The sequence below is a fragment of the Crocodylus siamensis genome, chromosome 5 (assembly GCF_052110815.1).
Source record: "Crocodylus siamensis isolate JL-2025a chromosome 5, ASM5211081v1, whole genome shotgun sequence".
In the NCBI taxonomy this organism is placed as follows: domain Eukaryota; kingdom Metazoa; phylum Chordata; order Crocodylia; family Crocodylidae; genus Crocodylus; species Crocodylus siamensis.
The window spans coordinates 129,694,116-129,714,532 of NC_143399.1; the positions used below are offsets into that span (position 1 = coordinate 129,694,116).

General features: G+C 45.8%; 1 protein-coding gene across 3 annotated transcripts; it reads left to right on the forward strand.

Annotated features, from left to right (window-relative positions):
- The first annotated feature begins 970 nt into the window (after positions 1-970).
- On the forward strand, positions 971-20,417 carry SLC25A38 (solute carrier family 25 member 38). Of its 3 annotated transcripts, none has more exons than XM_090050362.1 (7): positions 971-1,367; positions 4,265-4,386; positions 6,489-6,573; positions 7,073-7,252; positions 8,207-8,375; positions 9,138-9,304; positions 14,466-20,417. In XM_090050362.1, exons 1-7 carry the CDS (start codon positions 1,353-1,355, stop codon positions 14,586-14,588), a joined length of 861 nt encoding a protein of 286 aa, XP_089906488.1. In that variant the 5' UTR covers positions 971-1,352; the 3' UTR covers positions 14,589-20,417. The 3 variants fall into 3 exon arrangements, with proteins under 3 accessions (XP_089906488.1, XP_089906487.1, XP_089906489.1); XM_090050361.1 differs by lacking the exon at positions 971-1,367 and adding an exon at positions 1,772-1,895; XM_090050363.1 differs by lacking the exon at positions 971-1,367 and adding an exon at positions 1,937-2,497.

The window sequence follows — 20,417 nt, forward strand, 5'->3', positions numbered from 1 at the left end:
ATTTCCCATAGCCTCTCCCTCCTGAAGGACTATTAAATTAGAAACCCTATGCAATGCAGTTTCTTCCATCATCTATTTGGTTGATGTTACCACAAGAGATAATAAAACTCCCGTGAACTGGCACCTACCCTGTTCACTTGAAAGCCTGTTGAAATGTGAATAAATCTCCACAGGCTTGAGCTATGACCTAATCTGAGACCCACCTCATAGCTACCATCAACTATGCAAAACCCCCCATGCTGCAAATCAAAATTGGGGCCAGAGCCACCAAACCAGGGCCACTGCACTCATGCAGCTCCTCGCCCTTCCCTTTGCAGCTGGGCCTGGCACGATGGGGACAGGGACAGGGGCGTGCCCCCCTTTGATCCTCCACTCGTCCCCTTCCTGCCTCCCAAGTTGGATGCCAGACTTTTTGGGGATGGATACCCCAGCAATGGAGCACAGTGCTGGCCTCTTCCCCGCAGTGGACCCTGAAGCATGCACGGCAACGAGCTGGCATGGTACAACTGTTTTTAAACCGGCAATCATTTTGGGAGGAGGGCCGCTTACTGAGTTTTGGTATGCTTTTGAGGGCCACGTGACAGGCAGCCGGGGCAGCTTAGTATTTATTTTCTAAAATTTTAGGGGTCCCGCAGGCTGGATGCAATGGCCTGGTGGGCCACATCTGGCCTGCGGGCTGCATTTTGCCTGCCCCTGCCCTAGACCCATTGGCAGGCATCCTATACGTAGGCAGGCCCAAGGCTTGAGGTGTTGGGATTTGGATGCCCCTGCTTGATCTTAGCCGGCAAGAGGCTGAGGAACTTAATTCGATCTGAGCCAAAAGGCCTGCCTTCCCTAGCAGGTGGTGCAGGAGCAGCTTGCCAAGTGCCTGGCTGGACACTTTCTGAGCCGGAAAAGCTCCTGGAGGACGCGGGGGAGGCTGAGGCTGTGCGAGCTCGGCAGGGGGACCAAGGGGCGGGGCGGGCCTGGGCCCAGCAGGCCTGGAAACATGCTGGGCGGACACGGACCACCGGCGGACACCGTCAGCAAGGCCGTGGGCGCGTGTGACTGGGCAGCGTGGACCGGCAGGCGCCCAGCCCAGGTGCGCGGAGCAAGCAGCTGCCATTCCCGCCTTTATTTTACTTTTGGCTTTGGAAAGAAGCGGCCCCGCCGAGATTTGCACAGCTGTCGGGGCTGGCTCTCGGAAGTGAAGCTTGCTTTTCCCCGCTCCGGCCAGACGAGGCGCAAGTGGGGCTGGGGAACCAGGCAGCTGAGCCCGGGACTGGAGCTCTTAAGCCGGCCTCGTTGCTTGATCCGGTGTCTGAAATGCTCCAGAAATCCCGGCCTCCTCTGCTCCGGATGTAGGCCAGAAAATGGGCACACTGCTGGTAAGAGCGTGGAGGGGAGTGCGCTCCTCGGGCGCCCGCCTCCCTGAGCGCGGTCTTTATGGGCGTGGGAAGGCAGTCAGGAAGCAGAGGCTTTCCCGTAGAGTCTTTGTTTATATCTCTAGATCTCTGTATCTAGATCGATCGGTCTGTCTGTCACACCCCAAGAGGGGACCAGAAAGCACAGGCCTGTCAGGGGGGACTCAAAAGGAAATAGCCTACACTTCTATATAGCTGTCTATCTAGAGCTAAATAAATACAGAGATGCATCGAGAGAGAGAAATAGCAGCATGGCGAGGAAAGGGTTAACGCGCGACTCTTCGGGGCTGGGGGAGGGTTTTCCCCTCCTTCCTCCCGATTGGCTGGCACAGGAGGCGTGCCTGGGCGTCACTTCCGCTCCGGTTCTCGCTAGGGCTCGGCTGTGGAATGGCCGAGCCGCTGCCGGAGGCGCGGATTGGTGCCGCGGAGCAGCTGCCGGCTGCGTGGGGAGGGGCCGCCGAACTCCGCGCCGAGCGCTCGCAGCCTCTTCCCGTAAGCTAAGCAGGGCTAGGGGAGGGTCGGGGCTGAATGGGGGGCCGCAGAGGCCTGCGCTGCCCGTGGCGAGGTCCTGTGTGCCCGGGGGTAAAGCCAGCCCAGCCAGCCGCGTTGGTTGGACTAGCGGGCCGGAGGAGTGCATCAGCGCTTTCAGCAGGGTCACAATGCGGGCTGAGCAGGGCCTGGCCGCAGCCCTTCAGAGCCCTGGTCCTGCCAGCGTGGGTGAATGCCGGGGCCTGCCTTCCCCAGGGGCTCTGAGTCTCCCTGAGTCTGCTCCCTTCTGTCATGTCCAGCCGGCAGGAGGATTTCATCAGGCAAAGCCATGGAGCTTGCTGTGAAGACGTCCCTGCTGCTCAGAGAGACGGGGAAGTGTTTTGCTTCAAGCTGCAGCTTCGTTTCCATGTTTGTAAACTAGCCAGACATCTAAGCAGTTGTCTAATTAACGTTCAGGGTAGAAATACAAGAACTATCCAGCAGCAGGCTCCAAACAGTTACTACTGCACGTACAACAGTAACACCGACAGGCCTCAGGAAAGGATTGGGGCTTCCTGGTGCTCTAGACACCTTAAATGCACAAGGTTGCTTCTGTCACCATGAAGGTAAAGAGGTACTGGGGTGTAATAAGATAACATTAACAGCTTAAATTGGCTAAAACAGGAAGAAAAGAAGGTCATGGGGTTTTAAGTGGGAAGCTTTTTCCACCAGCTTCTTATACTGTAATGTGTATGTAGCTTGCAAGACATTCTTGGGTCTTTAGGTTTGAGAAGTATGGCAAGATTTTTAAGAAGCCTTTGTATCTTCTGCATTACTTGATAATGTCTCCCTTGCTGTCCTCAGAACAAAACCCTGGCTAGTTTGTTTTTCAAAAAAGAAAGTGAGAATTAGCATGAATGGGGCTGCATATGTGGAAATCCCAGTTGTCTAAGGCAGTGGTTCTCAACCTTTTTTGTACCAGACCCATTTATAAGCATCAGTGGCCAGTCCTGACCCAGTGCCCCTCACTCCCAACCTGCTTCCCCCAGGCCCAGCCCCCCCAGTGTATAGGGCAGGGGGTGGGTGTATAGGTGATGGTGGGCCCTAAGTAGTGCCAGCCTGCAAGGGGAAAACTAATATTTTGCACTTTTTCTCCTTTAAAGGAGACTCCATTTTTGTTCGCGACCATTTCATATACTTTTGCAACCCTCTTTTGGGTCGTGACCCATGGGTTGAAAAATGCTGGTTTAAGGGAACTCAAATGCTTTGTCCTTTTTACCACTCTTCCCATTCTCATGAAAGAGCTTGTTGTTATCCTGGATGCACAGATGTCAAGGGAGGAAGGGCATCTTGATGTTTAGTATTCTAAGAACAGTGATCCTCAAGAAATCTCAGGAGTCATCTGTAACCTATTAGAGAGAGAGAGATGGTCCCAATTAAATATTAGAAGCTACTTGGATATAATTTATCTAAGAAGACTTGCTGTTCAAAAACACTTTGAGAGAAGCTGAAAACCTGCTTGTCACAAGGTTCCTGGGGTGGGTCCCCTTACCAAAGTTATGTTAGCAGGATGTGTTATTTGACGTGACTGTTTGGAGGGCATAGAAACTCTTTGTTCATATAAATCATGTGAGGTGGCTTTATTGTAGACTTGCACTTCTTTTTTCATGGGTGTTTTTGGCTGTTGAAGTGCTGTGAGGGGAAAAACAAGACTGCTTTTCCACAGTCTCTGGATTTCTTGCTGAGGAGACAAGTTAGCCTGGCAGATTCTACAGTAAGATAGCTTATGCGTGTCACTTATCCTACAGTAAAAGACTCACTGAAGCTCAGGAGCAGAGTCACAGGCTCCCCAGTCACAATCTTGTAGCCTGTTTAGAGTATGTTGTTCTTTTATATCAGGCACTGGAGAGTCATGAAGCTGAAGGAACTGCAAGAAGAATATTGAGCCCAGCATTCAGATCCCAGATAACTGGCAAGATCCCACAATGCCTGAGCGGGGATATGCTTTCTTGCTATAAATACATCAGGGAGAGAAAAGAACAGGACATCATTGACACCAGATTTGGTCATAAATGGTTCTAAATAAATATAGTCTGGAAATGAGAAACAGGCTTGTAACTGAAAGGAGCCTGTTCCAGAATCTTGTTTGCAGTAGGGGTAGTGGGGCCCAAAACCTTACTGCTTCTGAGATGGAGTTAGGTCAGTTTCTGAAACTGGTTTCTGAAAGTGGTTGCTTAAGACCGCATGGAACTGTTGCAGTGTTTCAGGAGATCCCTCCATGCTATGTTTCTGTGCTGTGTAGCGTATCACTTGGCTTTTTAACTCTTGCACAGTTCTTAACAAAGCTGCCACCTTTATGATGGGTTTTTGAAAAGTCCGGATTTCTTTTTCAGATGCATCCGGTGCTGAAGGCTTTTGTATGTGGTTCCATCAGTGGGACCTGTTCTACGCTTCTATTCCAGCCCCTAGACCTGATCAAAACCCGGCTGCAAACCTTGCAGCCATCCATCAATGGGTAAGTGCTTGCAGCTTCCGTCATGATGGTCTCATTTTCTTGTTGGCTAAGCTGTAGAGCTGATGGGTATCAGTCAGATGTTGCTGGCTGCCGAGCAGGTAGATGAGAGAGAGGGGCTTTTGTAGAACAGTGTCTGTATGAGGAACAGTATGGTGTGTTTTAATATTTTTGAAAGATGGTAGTGAAATCCTATTCCGAGAGTTCTGTCCAATCCTTTCCATGCCATAGGTAATCCATTGTTTATTAGTTGGATGTCTGTTTGCGGCGAAGCACGAGCGGGGTGCTCACCACTTAGGGGCTGTTGCTGGCTCTGAGTGAGCCTGCTTTGCAAGCAGCAGGGAAAAGCCTTCCCACTAGGAACCAATTTTAAGGGGGAAGGTGGGTGGCAGGGCACTGTTGGTGCCTGTCACTGTCAGGAGGAGAACAGGCGGTGAACGGGTACAGGACAGCTCTGATGAGGTGGCCATTTTAAGATCCTGCCTCTCTGGGCTGGGGAGCAGTTTGCTGCCAGCAGCTGAAGGAGCAACACCAGCTAGCTGCGCTGCTGCTCAAAGGACATCTGGGAGGTAAGGGCAGGAGCTATGGGGATGGCAGGAGACTCCTGGTCCTGGGCATGACCTGAAACTGCACCCTGCCAGGAAAGGGTGGCTTGGTGGGACTCCCTGTGGTGAGGGAGTCCCTAAGACATGCCAGGCCAGTTACTTGGTGAAAGGCTGGTAGGGGTGCCTTAACCCCAGCCCTCACCATCCTAGTGGGTTATAACATCAGAGGGGAGTGGTGCCAGGCATGCCCATGGGAAGCACCTGATCCCAGAGTGGGTAGTGGGGCCAGGCACACCCAAGGGTGGCGCCGAAGCCCATAGGGGTGTAAGACCCTGGAGAGGAGTAGTGGAGCGAGGCATGCCCATGCAAGGGGCACCTGACCCACTGGGTTGTAAGTCTCTGGAGCCCTGGAAAGGGGTGAGAGAATGAGGTTGAGGCCCTGGGAGAAAGCGGCAGAGAGATCCAGGTAAGCCTTAGGGTGCCTGGGGCCGCAAGTGGGCCTGAGGCTGAGTGAGGTGGCAGAGAGAGAGAGAGCCACGAGTGAAAGGGGAGAGTCACTAGCCTCAAATTGAGAACCAGTGGGCTGTGTTACTTGGTGAGGGCCAGGGATGGAGTTGGTCCAGTATTTGGCTAATTGCCCAGCCACTGTTCAGATGGGGGTTGCAGGAGAGGCCCAAGAGGCTGTGCCAGGGCTGGCCGAGGAGTACGGAGTCGAGCCTGATGGCCTTCCAGGATTGCTCAAGGGAGCAGGGCAGGGTGAATGAGGTCCAAAAGGGGGCATGAGTGGAAGAGGCCTGGTGAGAACAGGTGGAGTGCTAGAGGCCCTGTGTATGGCAGTGTGTTAAACCCTATATAGGGTAGTACGAGAGAAGCCTAACACAGCTGAGTTGGGCCCAGCCTTAAGCCAGACAACTCATGGAAACATCAGTGAGGCATGGGATATGATAGGGAGATGTAGGAGTCATGTGTATTCTGCCATTTGACATCAGGGTGCTCGCAGGGCAGTCTCCTGCCTAATTAACATCTTTAATTTACAACAAGGCATGGAAGATGAGTAAGGTAGGCAGCTTGCCCAAAGACAGGTGGGGAGGCCAAACTGGGCCTGGGAGATTGTCCCCTTCCACACTGTTATATTATGGAGAATCCTGTGCAATTGCTATACTCTTTTCTGGACATAAGGTATGACAAGAGTATCAAATTTAGGTAGCTGTGTCCATATGCCTAATATAATGCCTGGTAGTAATCCAGTCCAATGATGATGAATGACAGTGTCACCCATAACTTAGTTGCTCCTATGGGGTTATCAAGAGGAAATGTCATAATCAGTAGATATGCAGTAGGAATGACCATGGCCCTGTGGATCTTGGATGAAGAGAGCATTGATTGGACAAAGGAATGGCAGAACAGAGGTGGAGGCTCTGAGGTGCTGTAGTTAATGCACGGAGATGTATAGTTGGGAAGTCCTGGGTGGATGAAGTAGGACTAGGGTTGGGCTGTAGAGTGGGTTCCAGGGAGAACAATTTTAGTGCAGCCTCTTAATTCTTTTTTTTTTAATTCTAGGTCACATCGTGTGGGGATGGTTGCTTTGCTCTTTAGAGTTGTTCGCACTGAAAGCCTCCTGGGGCTCTGGAAAGGGGCCTCTCCAGTAAGTGACTATTACTGTGTGTGAGTGTGTGTGCGCAAGTAAAACTATATGGGGTTTTTTTGTTTTTTACCCACTATCAAATGGTACTTATGGTTCAGCTTTTGTTAAAGGTCTGGAAGTGCTGCTTTGCTCGCTGCTGCAAACGTCTAAGTGACTTAGACGTCTGAGTGATGGGGCCAATTTATTGAGCTATTTAAGTGCCTAGAATGGGACTTAGCCGTATAAGTCACCTAGGTCTTACAGTCCTCAGTGAATCAGCACCTAAATCTTGCCATAAAAACCTGGAGTATATATTTATAGTGATGGTGCACCAGCTGAAACTCATGTCACTTGTTGAGTGTGCACGTTGTTGTTGGGGATTGCAATAATTTCTGTTTATCTCACTTTTCTACAGTGTACCAGTTTTTTCCTTTGCCTCATAGCAAATTTTAACACTCTGTTCCATAGAACATGAGAAGGGGAAAATCACTATCTCCAATTTTCACTCTTCACTCTGCAGTCCTTTGCAAGGTGCATCCCTGGGGTTGGGATTTACTTCAGCACCTTGTACATGATGAAGCAGAAGTTTTTCATGGACTGCTCCCCCACAGCACTGGAGTCGGTCTTTCTGGGAGTAAGCTCTCGCACAGTAGCAGGGGTTTGCCTGCTTCCCATAACAGTAGTAAAGACACGGTATGAGGTAAGTGTAAGCCTTTGTTTTCTTCTATTACCCTTGTGGTTAACTTTTGTGTTGATTCCATGCCCCTTCCTATAACAAAATGGAACTTCTTCTTGGGAGATATGTGAGTGAGAAGTGGAGATCCTCCATGCAGCATTTGAGCACCTAACACAGAAGAAGCAAAGTTCAAATGCTAGCTAGACTGAAAAATTGTACTTACTGCTTTTTTGATGCAAGAACTCTCTCATGAGTAGGTAAAATCTTTCAAATACCATCATAGCAAGGGTGAGCAAGGTGACTATCTCGGGCATTAAGCCTTGTTAGTGATAAACAGATATAGTATTATTACCGGATATTAGGGATTAGTTCCATTGCACAAGTTTGCTTCATAGTACTGGCTGTGCAGGAAATAAGGGTCAAATTCCACTTTTAATAGCTTGTTTCCTTCTGGAAACTGTTGTAGAGGCAACATGATTAATTCTCTGAGAGGATTGGGTTTAATCTTTACATCAGATGAAAATGGATGGAGCAGAATATATTAATTGTCAGCAAAAAGTAACAGTAATGTAACTATTTATATAATGCAACAAGTTAAAGTAGCATAACTATGGAAAAGCATATTGGAAGCTCTGCTGTTAACACTGTAGTGAGGGTGCAGCTCTCCGTTTGGCATGGGGTGTCTCTGGACTACTTCCTATTCCATCCCACCTGGCATTATATGTGCTTCAGATTGTGTGTCTGGAAAATATGCTAATTATAGTGTATGAAGCTGACCTTAAAATCTGGTTGGTTTCTGATGGTTCTGCCTCTTTGGGCATCTGTTATAACTGCCTACCTGTTGTGGTGTCACCCAGGGACAGTGATGTAAGTGATTGCTCCATTTGAGTATAGGTACATGATTTTACATTAAAGCTTTCCTCTTGAGGAGGCACTGTATCTGGAATGTTAATTATTGGTTTTATGTGCCATCTGCAGAGTGGAAAGTATGGCTACAGGAGTGTGTATGGAGCCCTGAGGAATATCTATCGAACAGAAGGAGCTCATGGCTTGTACAGTGGGCTGACAGCAACACTCCTGCGGGATGCACCTTTCTCGGGCATCTACTTGATGTTCTACACACAGACCAAAAAAATCACTCCTCAGGGTAAGGCTGAATATGCACATGATAACACAAACCTTCCTTCTCCTTACCCCCTGCAATATACAAATCTTCCTTCTCCTTACCTCCTTCCAATATACAGCTCATTTTGCTTTAATTATTCTGTCCTTGTCTCGGGAGGTGAAATTTATCTCTGAAAGGACTTAGGTGGTGCTTTTCTCTGTCACTTTCAGAGAACTATAAGTTTGTCCTGAATGAGGTCATGTGAAAGGATGAAGTAGCCTTATGTTGGTGTTCAAGGGATTTTAGTCTAGGTTACATATGGATAGGATCATGCTTTGGTGTGATCAGTTGCAACACCAAAGTTTCAGTTTCAGAACTTCTTTAAGAGGCAGAAAATCCAGCAGCGATAACTTGCTCAGTGACATTGTCAGTTGCTCAGTTTCTTATACACTGTATAGTTCTCTCCATTTCTGCAATCTCTACTAAATTATGACTTGCTCAATTTGTTTTGTTTTTTTCCCCCTCAGCAGCCTCTGCCATCGAAAAACACTCTGTCTTTATTTCTAGGTCTCTATTTCAAATCCAGTTTCAGTGGAAGTGATTTTTTTCCCTCCCTTCTAATGTACACCAGTACTAATTTGAGTCATCTGTTAGTTTCCCAGTTTTCTTTTAAAAGTTCTTATTCCTCTCATTATTTAATAATTCAACAACTGTTCAGTGTGGTGTAGAGATTGTAGGAAAAGTCACGTGCTGCAAAGTAAGATTGAGCAGTATGTAGAAGTTTTTCTCTTTGTTCCGTTTCAGATCAGTTGGATCCAGCCCTCATTCCCTTAGTGAACTTCAGCTGTGGCATCTTTGCAGGAGTCCTGGCTTCTTTGGCTACGCAACCTGCTGATGTTATCAAAACTCACATGCAGTTGTCACCTGAAAAATACCGCTGGACAGGCCAAGTAATTGCCTTAATATACAAGGTGAGCCTGCATTTGTTTTAAAAACATGGCAAAACTCAGATTTTCTGATTTTAAGGAGAAAAACCTGGGAAATGGGTTTCCCCTTGCAGGCTGGCAGAGTACCAGGGCCCAGGTAGGGAGCAAGACAGAGCTGTAGATAGCTCCCACCACACCACCCTCTAGAAGAGCAGTCTTCCTCATCATGTGCATTCCTGGGGTGGGGCTTGGGGAGCAAATGCCCTCGAGATTTGTGAGTGGGGTGGGGGCAGACTGTCACGCTACCATGGTGAAGTGCCCCCTGCCTGCCCGGCAGTAATGGGGGTGGCGGCGCAGAGAGCACCTTGCCATAGTGGTGTGGGGCTTGTGGGGGTAGCACCTGGCCCCAGTCTGCCTTGCCCTGCTGGGTCCTGCCTATTGGGCTGTGGAGACACTGGGGGGGGTGGTCATTTGCTCCCCATGTCCCGCCCTGGGATTGAACACAGAGGTGGGGAGCCAGCCCTGCCACCCTGGCCAAGCCTGCAATGGGCAGCCCACATCTGCCCCCCTTCCACCCCTCATAGTTTCATAGTTCATGGTTTCTAGGGTCAGAAGGGACCTGAGCAGATCATCTAGTCCGACCCCCTGCCATGGCAGAAAAGAATACTGGGGTCAAACGACCCCAGCAAGATGTTCCTGTAACCTCCTCTTAAAACCCCCCAGGGTAGGAGCCTGCACCATTTCTCTTGGAAGTTGGTTCTAGACCCTAGCCGCCCTGACCGTGAAGTAGTGCCTCCTGCTATCTAACCTAAACCTACCCTCTGCCAGCTTGTAACTGTTATTCCTGGTCACTCCTGGCAGTGCTCGGGGGAACAGTGGCTCCCCCAGTGCCTGCTGATCCCCCCTGACTATAACAGGCCACAAGATCCCCCCCCTCAGCCTTCTCTTTTGGAGGCTGAACAGGTTCAGGTCCCATAGCCTCTCCTCATGGGGCCTGCCCTGTTGTCCCCTGATCATACGAGTGGCCCTCCTTTGGACCCTCTCCATGCTGTCGACATCCTTCTTGCATGACCAGGTGCGGTTGGCCTTCCTAACTGCCTCCCCACACTGCCGGCCCATGTTCATCTTGGAGTCAATGATGACCCCAAAATCCTTTTCCGCCTCCGTGCTGACAAGAAGGGAGTTCCCCAACCTGTAGGTATGGTGCCGGTTGTTCCTCCCGAGGTGCATCACCTTGCAGTTGTCTGTGTTGAAACCCATCCTATTCTCGTCCGCCCACCCTTGTAACCTGTCTAGGTCTGATTGTAGCCTGTTGCATCCTTCCAGCGTGCCCACGTCTCCCCACATCTTAGTGTCATCAGCAAATTTGAACAGGGTGCTTTTTACCCCCTTGTCCAAATCACTGATGAAGATGTTGAACAGTGCAGGCCTGAGGACCGAGCCCTGCGGAACCCCACTGCCCACGTCCTTCCAGGTTGAGAGAGACCCATCCACTACCACCCTCTGGGTGTGGCCCTCCAGCCAGTTGGCAACCCATTTGACAGTGTGGGTATCTACACCACAGCCCCCCAGTTTCTTAATGAAAACGGGGTGAGAGACAGTGTGAAAATCCTTCCAGAAGTCCAGGAAGACTATATCCACTGCTACCCCTGCATCTAATGATCTGGTGATCTGTTTGTAAAAGGCCACCAGGTTGGTCTGACAGGACCTGCCACTGATGAACCCGTGTTGGTTGCCCCTGCTGCCATTCTGGCCCTGCTGCCCAGGGGACAGCTGGGTCTTGGGTGCTGCTGTGTGTGCATGGGGGCTGTGGACCCGGTTCCCTGGCAGCTGGGGGCCCCCTCTGGCAGGGCTAGAGCGGCAGGTGGCTGTGGGTGGGGAGTGAGAGGCAATGGTATGGGCTGGGCACTGGCATATTGGGGCTGCTCAGCACCACAAAGCAGTGAGGGGGAACAGCTGTAGCTGGACCCCCATCTTGGTGAATAAAGGGTGCAGGAGGAGCGCTGACTTTTTTCCATGATAAACCCAAAATCAAATGCCAAAATTTTTAGGTATTTAGAATTTATTTTATTTATAGTGATTGAAACACTGGCAGGCTTCCAAATTAATTTAAAATTGTAAATATATCAATAAAACATTGTGTTCAACTGATACCTATATATTATAGTGGCATTTCATCTTAATCATGGAAAAACATGGGTTTGGGGGGGGAGGGGAGTGTGTAAATACTCTGATTTAACCACTTTTAAACACAGAAAACCATTATCCCTGAGTATCAGGTATATAATCTAACCCTGCTATGATACCGCTATAGCTTCTAAAGTGATTACTCTGCTTTACACTATGGGACATTGAGTCTTCAGTTTTCAGTCACTAATTTACATTCAGCCAAGTGTGATGCCTGCTCCAAAAGGGTAGACAGCTTTAATCCAGTTTATGTTAGATAGTAACTCTATGGGTTGTCATCAGGAGCAGACAGGATCTTATTGGTATTGTCTCTCTTAGACACTTTTACTCTTGGACTCTTAATAACAGACTATACATACTTAGATGATTTTACCTTAACTGTGAACAAGTAACTTTGTATGAACTAATTGTCCCCTGCTTGGGTTTCATAGTTTCATAGTTTCTAGGGTCAGAAGGGACCTGAGTAGATCATCTAGTCCAACCCCCTGCCATGGCAGGAAAGAGTACTGGGGTTAAACGACCCCAGCAAGGTGTACATCTAGCCTCCTCTTAAAGACCCATGTTGGAACGATTTCCATTACACCATTTAAAAAGTGTTTTGTCATTATCTAACTTTCTGAACGCTTTCTCAAATAAATATCCCTCACTCTGTTTTGACCCTAAAAATGCCTGAATGCCAGAGGAATTAATATGCTACATATTATACCATGCTGCCTTCTGTCCTTTTGGAAAGGAGTATAGTTCATCCTTGGTGTGGGACTTGCACTTTACAGAAGGAGCAATTAATTTTGCTTAAAGGTTCAAGTTACACAATACTAAAGGCTTAGCAATGAAAAAAGCTAATGATCATTTCACAATTACACTGGTATGTTGCCAAAATCCTCTGGAATGGAAAAGCAGCAAACTAATAGCTACAATCACCGAGATGGGAAAAAACTTCTGGATATGTTCTTTTAGCCCAGATGTTATACTAGAAAAGGCACAAATTCTATTACTTGGAATTCTGTAGAAAATCTGGTTGAGCAAGACTTATACAAATTCATTTACTGTGAAACTACACAAAAAAGATTAAAGAAATGGCAGGTGTTCGTATTTCTAACGTGGCAAAGCTAAAATCTACAGCAAAAGCACCTGAGATGGAGCATGTTGACTATGTAAGTAAGTGGCAAAAGTCTTGTACAGTATGAAAATATATAAATATTTTGCAAACTATATGATAAATACAGATTGTGAAGTCTTTTCTGCTGTAAGACTGAAGTCTGCAGTCTTTCTAAGTTCTCTACCTTCCTTCAGCCTGAAATCTCACCAACACCCATATACAGTAACAGCCACGTTAACCAGCACTTGATTAACTGGTATGCTCTATTAACCAGCATGCGGGTTGACGCCGGTCGATGTGGCAAAAGGGAAACCAGAAGTGGGACTTCTGATTTTTGTCAAATTCCACAGCCCAGGGGAAAGCAGCCGCGCAGAGTAAAGCAGTCTGCTCAGAGCCTTCCCCTCCTTTTACCCCCTGCACACTGACATCAGGGGAGGGGCGGCACGGTTAATCTGAGATGTGGATGCACCAGATGTGGTGGGAGGGGCGAGCAAAGACGCCTCTCAGATAACTGGCATATTTGGTTATCTGGCATGCCCCATTTCTCATGTGTGCTGGATAACGGAGCTTTTGCTGTACCATATTTTTTCACACACAACACACTAATGCTAAAAACTGGAGAGCATAATATAAACAAAGAAATAGTAACAGCACTTTCTGCTACCTAGGCTTCTGCTGTGCAAAAGCCTAAGTAAAGTCTGCATGGAATCTAAAGAAAGCAGGAAAAAAAAAAAAAGAGGCTGGGCTTATGTTGCTGGGATCCTATGACCCCAGCTGACTTCCTGCCCTTTGGGCAGGGGGCTGGACTCGATGATCTCCCGAGGTCCCTTCCAGCCCTAATGTCTATGAAATCTGTGAAATCCATAATTGCTGCTACTCAGTTACTTACTACACAGAAGGAATTTTTTAAAATTCCTTCTGCTTTTCAAAAACAAGGTACTGTATCTTATTCCAGGGCATGTTATAAGCAAGAAAATTTTGCTGCCATCTCTGGTTTATCAGGGTAGGCATTTCAGTGGTTGCCACACTGAGAGGCAGAGGGATTTTTGTGACCCAGTGCCTCAATAAATAAGCTGTAAAACAATTCTCTGTCCTTTGAACGCTAAAGATTAATGAATGTACAGATCTGTTACCCAGGGAACTGGGAGTGTGGCAGTGGGGGGAAAAAAAAACTTACCGTATTCCTGTCCCTGGAAAGTCCAGTGGAATTGCATGTCCATTAGATGCGACTCTCAAATCCTGAAGTGCAATTCTATAGGCACATGAGATCAAAGCAGGTACAGTGAGGTGATGAGGTGCCTTGGCAGAATTATTGCTTTTGTTGCAAGTGGAACAAATGATCAGAATGAGAAATTTCAGCTCTGGTCCATATCAAATCCTGTCTCCAAACTGTGAGTCTAGTTTTGAATTTTTTTGTCCTACACTATTTGTGCCTGTTAAAAATTTCTCTGTCTACTTCAAGAATATTAAGGAGTTTGGAAATACATAGCACAGAATTCTGTACATATTAACAGGCTGTTAAAATGTGGCTAGCTGCTTTATAACGTGACGTGAAATGGTTTGTTTCTCTTGTCCATGCCCCTTCTTTTGTTTTGCAGACTTGTGGCTTTCCCTATAGGCTGTCTTACCCCTATATTTCTCCTCCTTTTTCCACTACCATTTCAGTAATCTCAGCTTTGTGGTGTACTCACCACCCGACTACTGTGGCTCCTTCATCAGCAGGACTTCCTGAATTTGCTAGTCATCTTTTTTTTCCTCCTGTCCCTCTGAGTGCTCCATGAGCTTAGAGTTTTGGGATACTATAGAATGATATGGAACATATTTCAGTGCAGTTTCTGGCATGCTTCATCCAGTAAATAGGAATTAAACAGCACAAAATGAGATGATTATTTTTTTCTCTTTTTCTGTCTCCACCTTAAGGATTATGGATTGGTTGGCTTCTTCCATGGTGGCTTCCCCCGTGCTCTGAGGCGTACTTTGATGGCAGCGATGGCATGGACTATATATGAACAGATGATGGAAAAAATGGGTCTGAAATCTTGAATGACTCATTGTGTAGGAGTTCAGCTACTCCCTTTTTCTGGCTTACCATGATCAGCTAGCAAGACTGGTGACTTCCCAGCTCCATAGCGGATGAGATTTGCTCAGTCATGGTGGGGAGTGACATGTGATTTCTGATACAGGGGTGTAGATTGAAAAGCTTTCCCATCTGACACAGGTGCAAATAGAGGAAAGATGGATTTGATCTTTGTATCCTCTGAGTAAATCATTCCAGGAAGACCGTACTATTACACTTCCTTGGGATATGGACAGTTTTGGTGCTCTAGAAGCTAAATGATTATGACACAGGTTGTTCAAAGAAACTCCTTCACAATGTTCATGTGTGCATTGGGAAGTCTCTACACGGAAGAAAACTCAAGTTGACGACCTGTACTGCAGAACCCAATGCCTTTCTTGCCAAGGGGTATGCCCAAGACACTGACATGCTTTGTCTCATCTAATCCTAAATCTCCCTTGGTGTTCTCTTTCCATGCCTAAAGAGAAGGCATAGTAGAAGATGTTAGGAGGTCACGGTCTTTTTAGAGTTTGGTTAATGTGATTGTTGGCCGTGATTGTTTGGCTGTTTGACTGTTTTGTTTCCCTAGTGTTTTGTCTTTGAGTCAGAGAAAGAGAGAAGGGCTGTGACTGGAAGGAAGACTGGAAATGCCATCTTATCAGCTTGCATGCTGGCAGTGAAAGTGGGTCATATAGTCATTGATATCTTTCCTGCTTTTATTTAAAGAGGACTTAATGACAGGCTTTAGACATTAACTCCTTTCAAAAAGAACTTATTTTGCATCTGCAGTAATATTTGCACAGACCTTAAGAAGAAAAGAAGCACTTTAGGATGATACTAGAGAGAGGGAATTTGTTGCTGCAAAAAGCTGCACTAATTCATGTGAAGTGTTCTCTGTCTAGCTAAATTGACTGTAATGATGCCCATTGCCTGCAGCAAATCTGTAGATGTTGAAAGAAAATGCTGTTTCATTTATAATCTTTCTTTAAAGACTTGGGGGTTTTTGAGCCTATGTAGGGAACTCCCTTTGTACTCTGAAGAGATCCCAGAAAACTTCAAATCAGCTTGGTAAATTATGGGTGTTTTTTCTGGCAGGCATTTCATTTTAGGGCAGTTAAACTAAAAGCAGCAAATGGAATATTCAAATATGTTGACATAATAGGTCTACCAGCCTTAAACAAATGTCTGTGTATTGGCCATCATTTTAAAAATTAAAATATAGATTCCCATAGCTGATGTACACCATCATGCACTTCAGGAATACATAGATTCCAGAGAAATTCTTCATTAGATGATCATAAATCTAGCACAATTAAAATTTGGGCCCAACAGTGTCCTTGGTTTTTGTTTCAACTTTTAAACGAAGGTGAAGTATAGATGTATAGGGTCCTGAGTATCCCACTGATTACTGTGGGAGTTCAGCATACTCAGTACTTCAGGACTGGGATTTTGGTGAGCTAATATAAGATTTGAATGTACAAGTAAGAACTGAATAGGGTATAGTCATTAACCAAAATGAGTTAAAGCAAGGATTTCTGTGTGGGATGATGGGTGATAAGAACACAAGCTATTAACTGTGCAGCTCAGTTTAATCCTACCTGTCCTGACCCTTCCCTGATGGAGGAAAAATGCTGGCTGGCCATGGATTAAGAACTATTCTTACCTAGTTCTCTCTCAGGCTTCACAGTTGCAGAACAGTGCAAAGGCTTGGACATTTGAGAGCATGTTAAATAATGAGAGTTGAGTAGCATGTGGAGTGAGTGTGCCTTGGACTTCATTAATACATATCTTGTAAGAGCTTAAGAATTACAGATTCTAAACTGCTCTGCATATCGTCAAAGCCTTGGTGCCCTCATTCCCAATAAAGAACCATTCAAGGGCTTTTCATCTTTTATTTTCTTTCTCAAGCCTGTTGCATGTAGGAAAAAAAACAAAGTTTTGGCTTGGGAGGGGATCTTCCGTCCTAGAACAAACTAGATAAGATGATTCCTGAGCCATCATTTTTACAGAAATAACTTGCTCCTCTTCAGTTATACTTATTCTATCTCTGAAGAAATTTCTTCAGTAAACACCTGCATGAGAACTGTGTGAACATGCTTATTTTATAGATTTCAGCTCTATGGTCTGAAGTGGTGAGGTTTTGGCAGGGAAACCTTGGCAAAGTATTGCAGGCTTGAAACCTGTAGGCAGCTTTTGTAGCTGTACACTTTCATTAGCAGCTGCTAGTAAAATATGCAACCCAGGAAACAAGCCATGGGAAAGCCAAAACACAAAACCCATTGCTTAGATCTTGTGTGAGAATTTCCATGAAATCAAATAATCTAACTACATCTATAGTATTGAAATACTGGGGAGACCTTGCAGCAAAATGGGAAGGTGATATGTTAACAGAATGTCTCTGGAAACTGTGTTAGAGTTTGGACCCAAGACCTTCATGCTTTCTCCTTTCTGTTTCCAATCACAATTCCCACAGTATGAGAGAGTACTTCCATGAATTTTATGACTTTTTTACTATGCCCCCATAACTATGATGGCAGGGCAGAGTGGCTGTCTCCAAATATGATCTCGCTAAGAGAGGTAATGGCTTGGAAAGCTGAGCCTTTGGAGAAACTCCATTTTCAATCTTCTTTACCAGAAGTTTTTTTCGTGCACTGTTTAACTGAACTGGAGCTGAGGCCTGTCATCTGGATTTCAAATGCAGTGGATGTTAATGTGCCTGTATACAAATATGCTATATAAGAAGTGTGTACTATGCACTGTCATTTATAGTTGTGATTGTCAACATGGATTGTGTCATTTTGTCTTTGATTTTGCTTAAAGGAAGGAGGTGAATATTTTGATCTGTCATTTTAACATTTTCTGTCTTTCTTGACACCAAATTAACAGGTGGGAGATGAATTTCCTAAAAGGTAGTGCCAGTAAAGTCAAGACAGAACTACTGTTGTGTGTGGTCTTGGTCACTAACAGAAAGCAACAGGCAAAGGCTATTTTGTATTCAGAGCAGATATTTCTATAGAATACTTAAAATGTATATTAGGTTGATACTTCATGGAGGTCTCAGGTTGGTAAACAAAATGCAAAGCAGTTACAGTAGAGGCCTCCAAAGAGGCCTCTCAAGTTAGTACCTTAAGATGCATACCATGTTAGCCCAAACTTTCCATAGCAATGCTATAATCCAGTTAAATTTCCAAATTAACTAGCATTAGGCTTGGTTAGACCTTGGCAAAGAGAAGTCCAAAGATCCCTGGGTGCTGCCTGAGCTGGTGGCTGAGTGTCAGCTTCAGTTGGTATTGAACAAATGTTTTCTGTGTTAGGGACCACAGAGCTAGAGCTAATGAGATGTTTGGATATACAACACATCTATACTAGAAACTTAATACCCACAGCTGCAGGACCCTCAAGCTGGCAGGTTGCTGAATGGCTACTCCTTAGTTTGTGTTACCTGTTTGGCTGTGGCTACATGTGGATACCCTCTATGGGGAAGGCTAATTGGCTTTGTTACCCAGAAGCTTGCCTGGAGCAGCTTGGTATGCTTGATAACACCACAGCCCTGAATAATAAATTTACCATGGAGGCATCTGAAGAAAGCCTTGTGCTGGTGGCCAGTTTCCTGTTTTAGCTTAAGCAAGTGGCAATGACTTGCAGAAGCTACACAAGTTTGTAGGAAGCAAGAAATTTGAATGCTTCAGGGGAAAAAACACTTCTCTTTCTTGGGAGAGGGTGGTACATTGGCATTTGAGTGGGACCCACTGAGGGTGAAACCATTTTGTCTCAAAGTCTGACCACACTACAGATGTTTTGTGGGTTTTTTTAAAAGTAAAACTAGCTGGAGTTATCTGTTAATATAATCTCAGAACATCCTGCTTGTCAAAGGAGATTTTTTTAAAAAGAATGTTCCATCATCATTTAATTGCTGTTGGATTACTGTAATGCCCAGGAGCCTTCTCCATGGACCAGGACATAACTGTGGTAAATGTTGTACTACATAAAACAAAAAGACAAATATACCCTGAAAGTGTTCATAATATAATAATATAAATCATATTACAATACTATAAATAAGGAGAGGGACATCTTTCTCCTTCAGTGCCCCTATACTTACGCATTTGCTTTTTTTGCATTGCTTCAGTATGTGGGACCCTTTAGGCAACACAAAGGCAACTACAGCCTCACCTATCTGGACACCATTTATCCTGAACAAAAAAATTATACCATGTTCAGAATAGGAGTTCTGGTTTTTGGGGGAAGCCTGCAGCTCAGAAGCTGGGAATGGCATGCAGTAACAAATAAGGGATCTGTGGTAGAGCCAAGACTTTCACAGGTAGCTGCAGAAGGGAGTTAAGTCATTCATGGTTCAGACAGGCTGAACTGCTTACTAGCTTTCTGGCACTGAATCAGTGACTGGCAGCATTGCTATCTGTTCTGCATAGCCTTCCCTTAACCTGAGGGATATTTCTTCAGTTAGTAAACTGAATCTGGCAAAAGATAAAGTGCGTTATGCAAATAAAGGTTCTCCCAAACTTTACAGATGTGGTGGTAATGTGAGGGAAAGGAAAGAAAACACTTTGGTTAAAGGTGTTAGCCTGCACATGAAACAGTCAATTGTGGCCTCTTTGTCACCAGTAGTTGTTTTCCAGACTGAAGATATACTAGTGCCCTTGATAAAATACTGAAGACATTAGAAGCTTTGATCTCCATGTCACACCAGCAGAAAGTGGGTACAAAATGTTCCTTGTCTGATACACAGGTAGAGATGACTGCCCAAAACACAAGCAGGACAGAAATTGGGTCCCTTGTCTCACCATAGATGATCCTGGTATCCCAAAAGTTGGTGCAACTTACTGTTAAGTGGGTTACAGTGGATGCATGTGCTGATACAGCAATTCCTTACTTTGACCCACTTCAGTGGAACTGGGAAGCCCCAATTCTGGCTGCTTACTTCCCGAAAATCAGAAGAGGCACTGATTTTGTTTGCTTGAATAGAAGCTACACAAGTTTGTGGGGAGCAAGCATTAGAAGAAACACTTCAGGTGGAGAGGATGGTACATTGAAATTAGAGTGAGACCCACTGAGGGTGAAACCCAAATGGTGAAAACATTTTGTTTCCAAGTCAGATCACACTACTGATATTTTGTGGTGGCTTTTTAAGTGGAATCAGCTTGAATTATCTGATGATTTTGAAAGCTGTAGAGGAGAAAGTGCTACTATGATTGTGAGCTGTGAATTTGTAATGTATTGATTACAAGAGAGAACACATAGGGCTAGATGACTGAAGTGTTTAAGGCTCTTAGGTTCAGAGCTTTATAGACTCCAGGCTTCTGCTGCTATTTTTTCCTGGGGAACTAAGGTATGCAGCTTTCTATTTTATCTGACTGAGTTCCCACATGTTCCAGGTAAAGCTCCAGGGACCCTACACAAAGGCTTGCTGTGAGTTAGACTCTCCCCCTGGTTGCTGGGTGATTGTTGCAACATCAGCAATTGGTCAGGAGGACCTGAGGGGTCAGGGATCAAAGACTAGGCTCCTTATCTATCTTTTCCCCGGCTAACCTGCCTCCAGCTGACCACTTGCATTCCTTCATACATCTCCCTCCCTTCCCCAAACTCTCCTCCTATCTCTACCCATTGTCTTCCTTACTTCCATTCATTTGCGTTTTCACAAACATGCTTGTTGTATATTTGCTTCTTTTCTACCTCGGGGAACACATAACAAGCAGAATTTCTTATGCCTGATGAAGGTTGTTTGTGCCGAAAACTTGCAAGGAACCTTTTTCCCAATGTTTTGGTTGGTCTAATAAAAGGTATCACATCTACCCAAA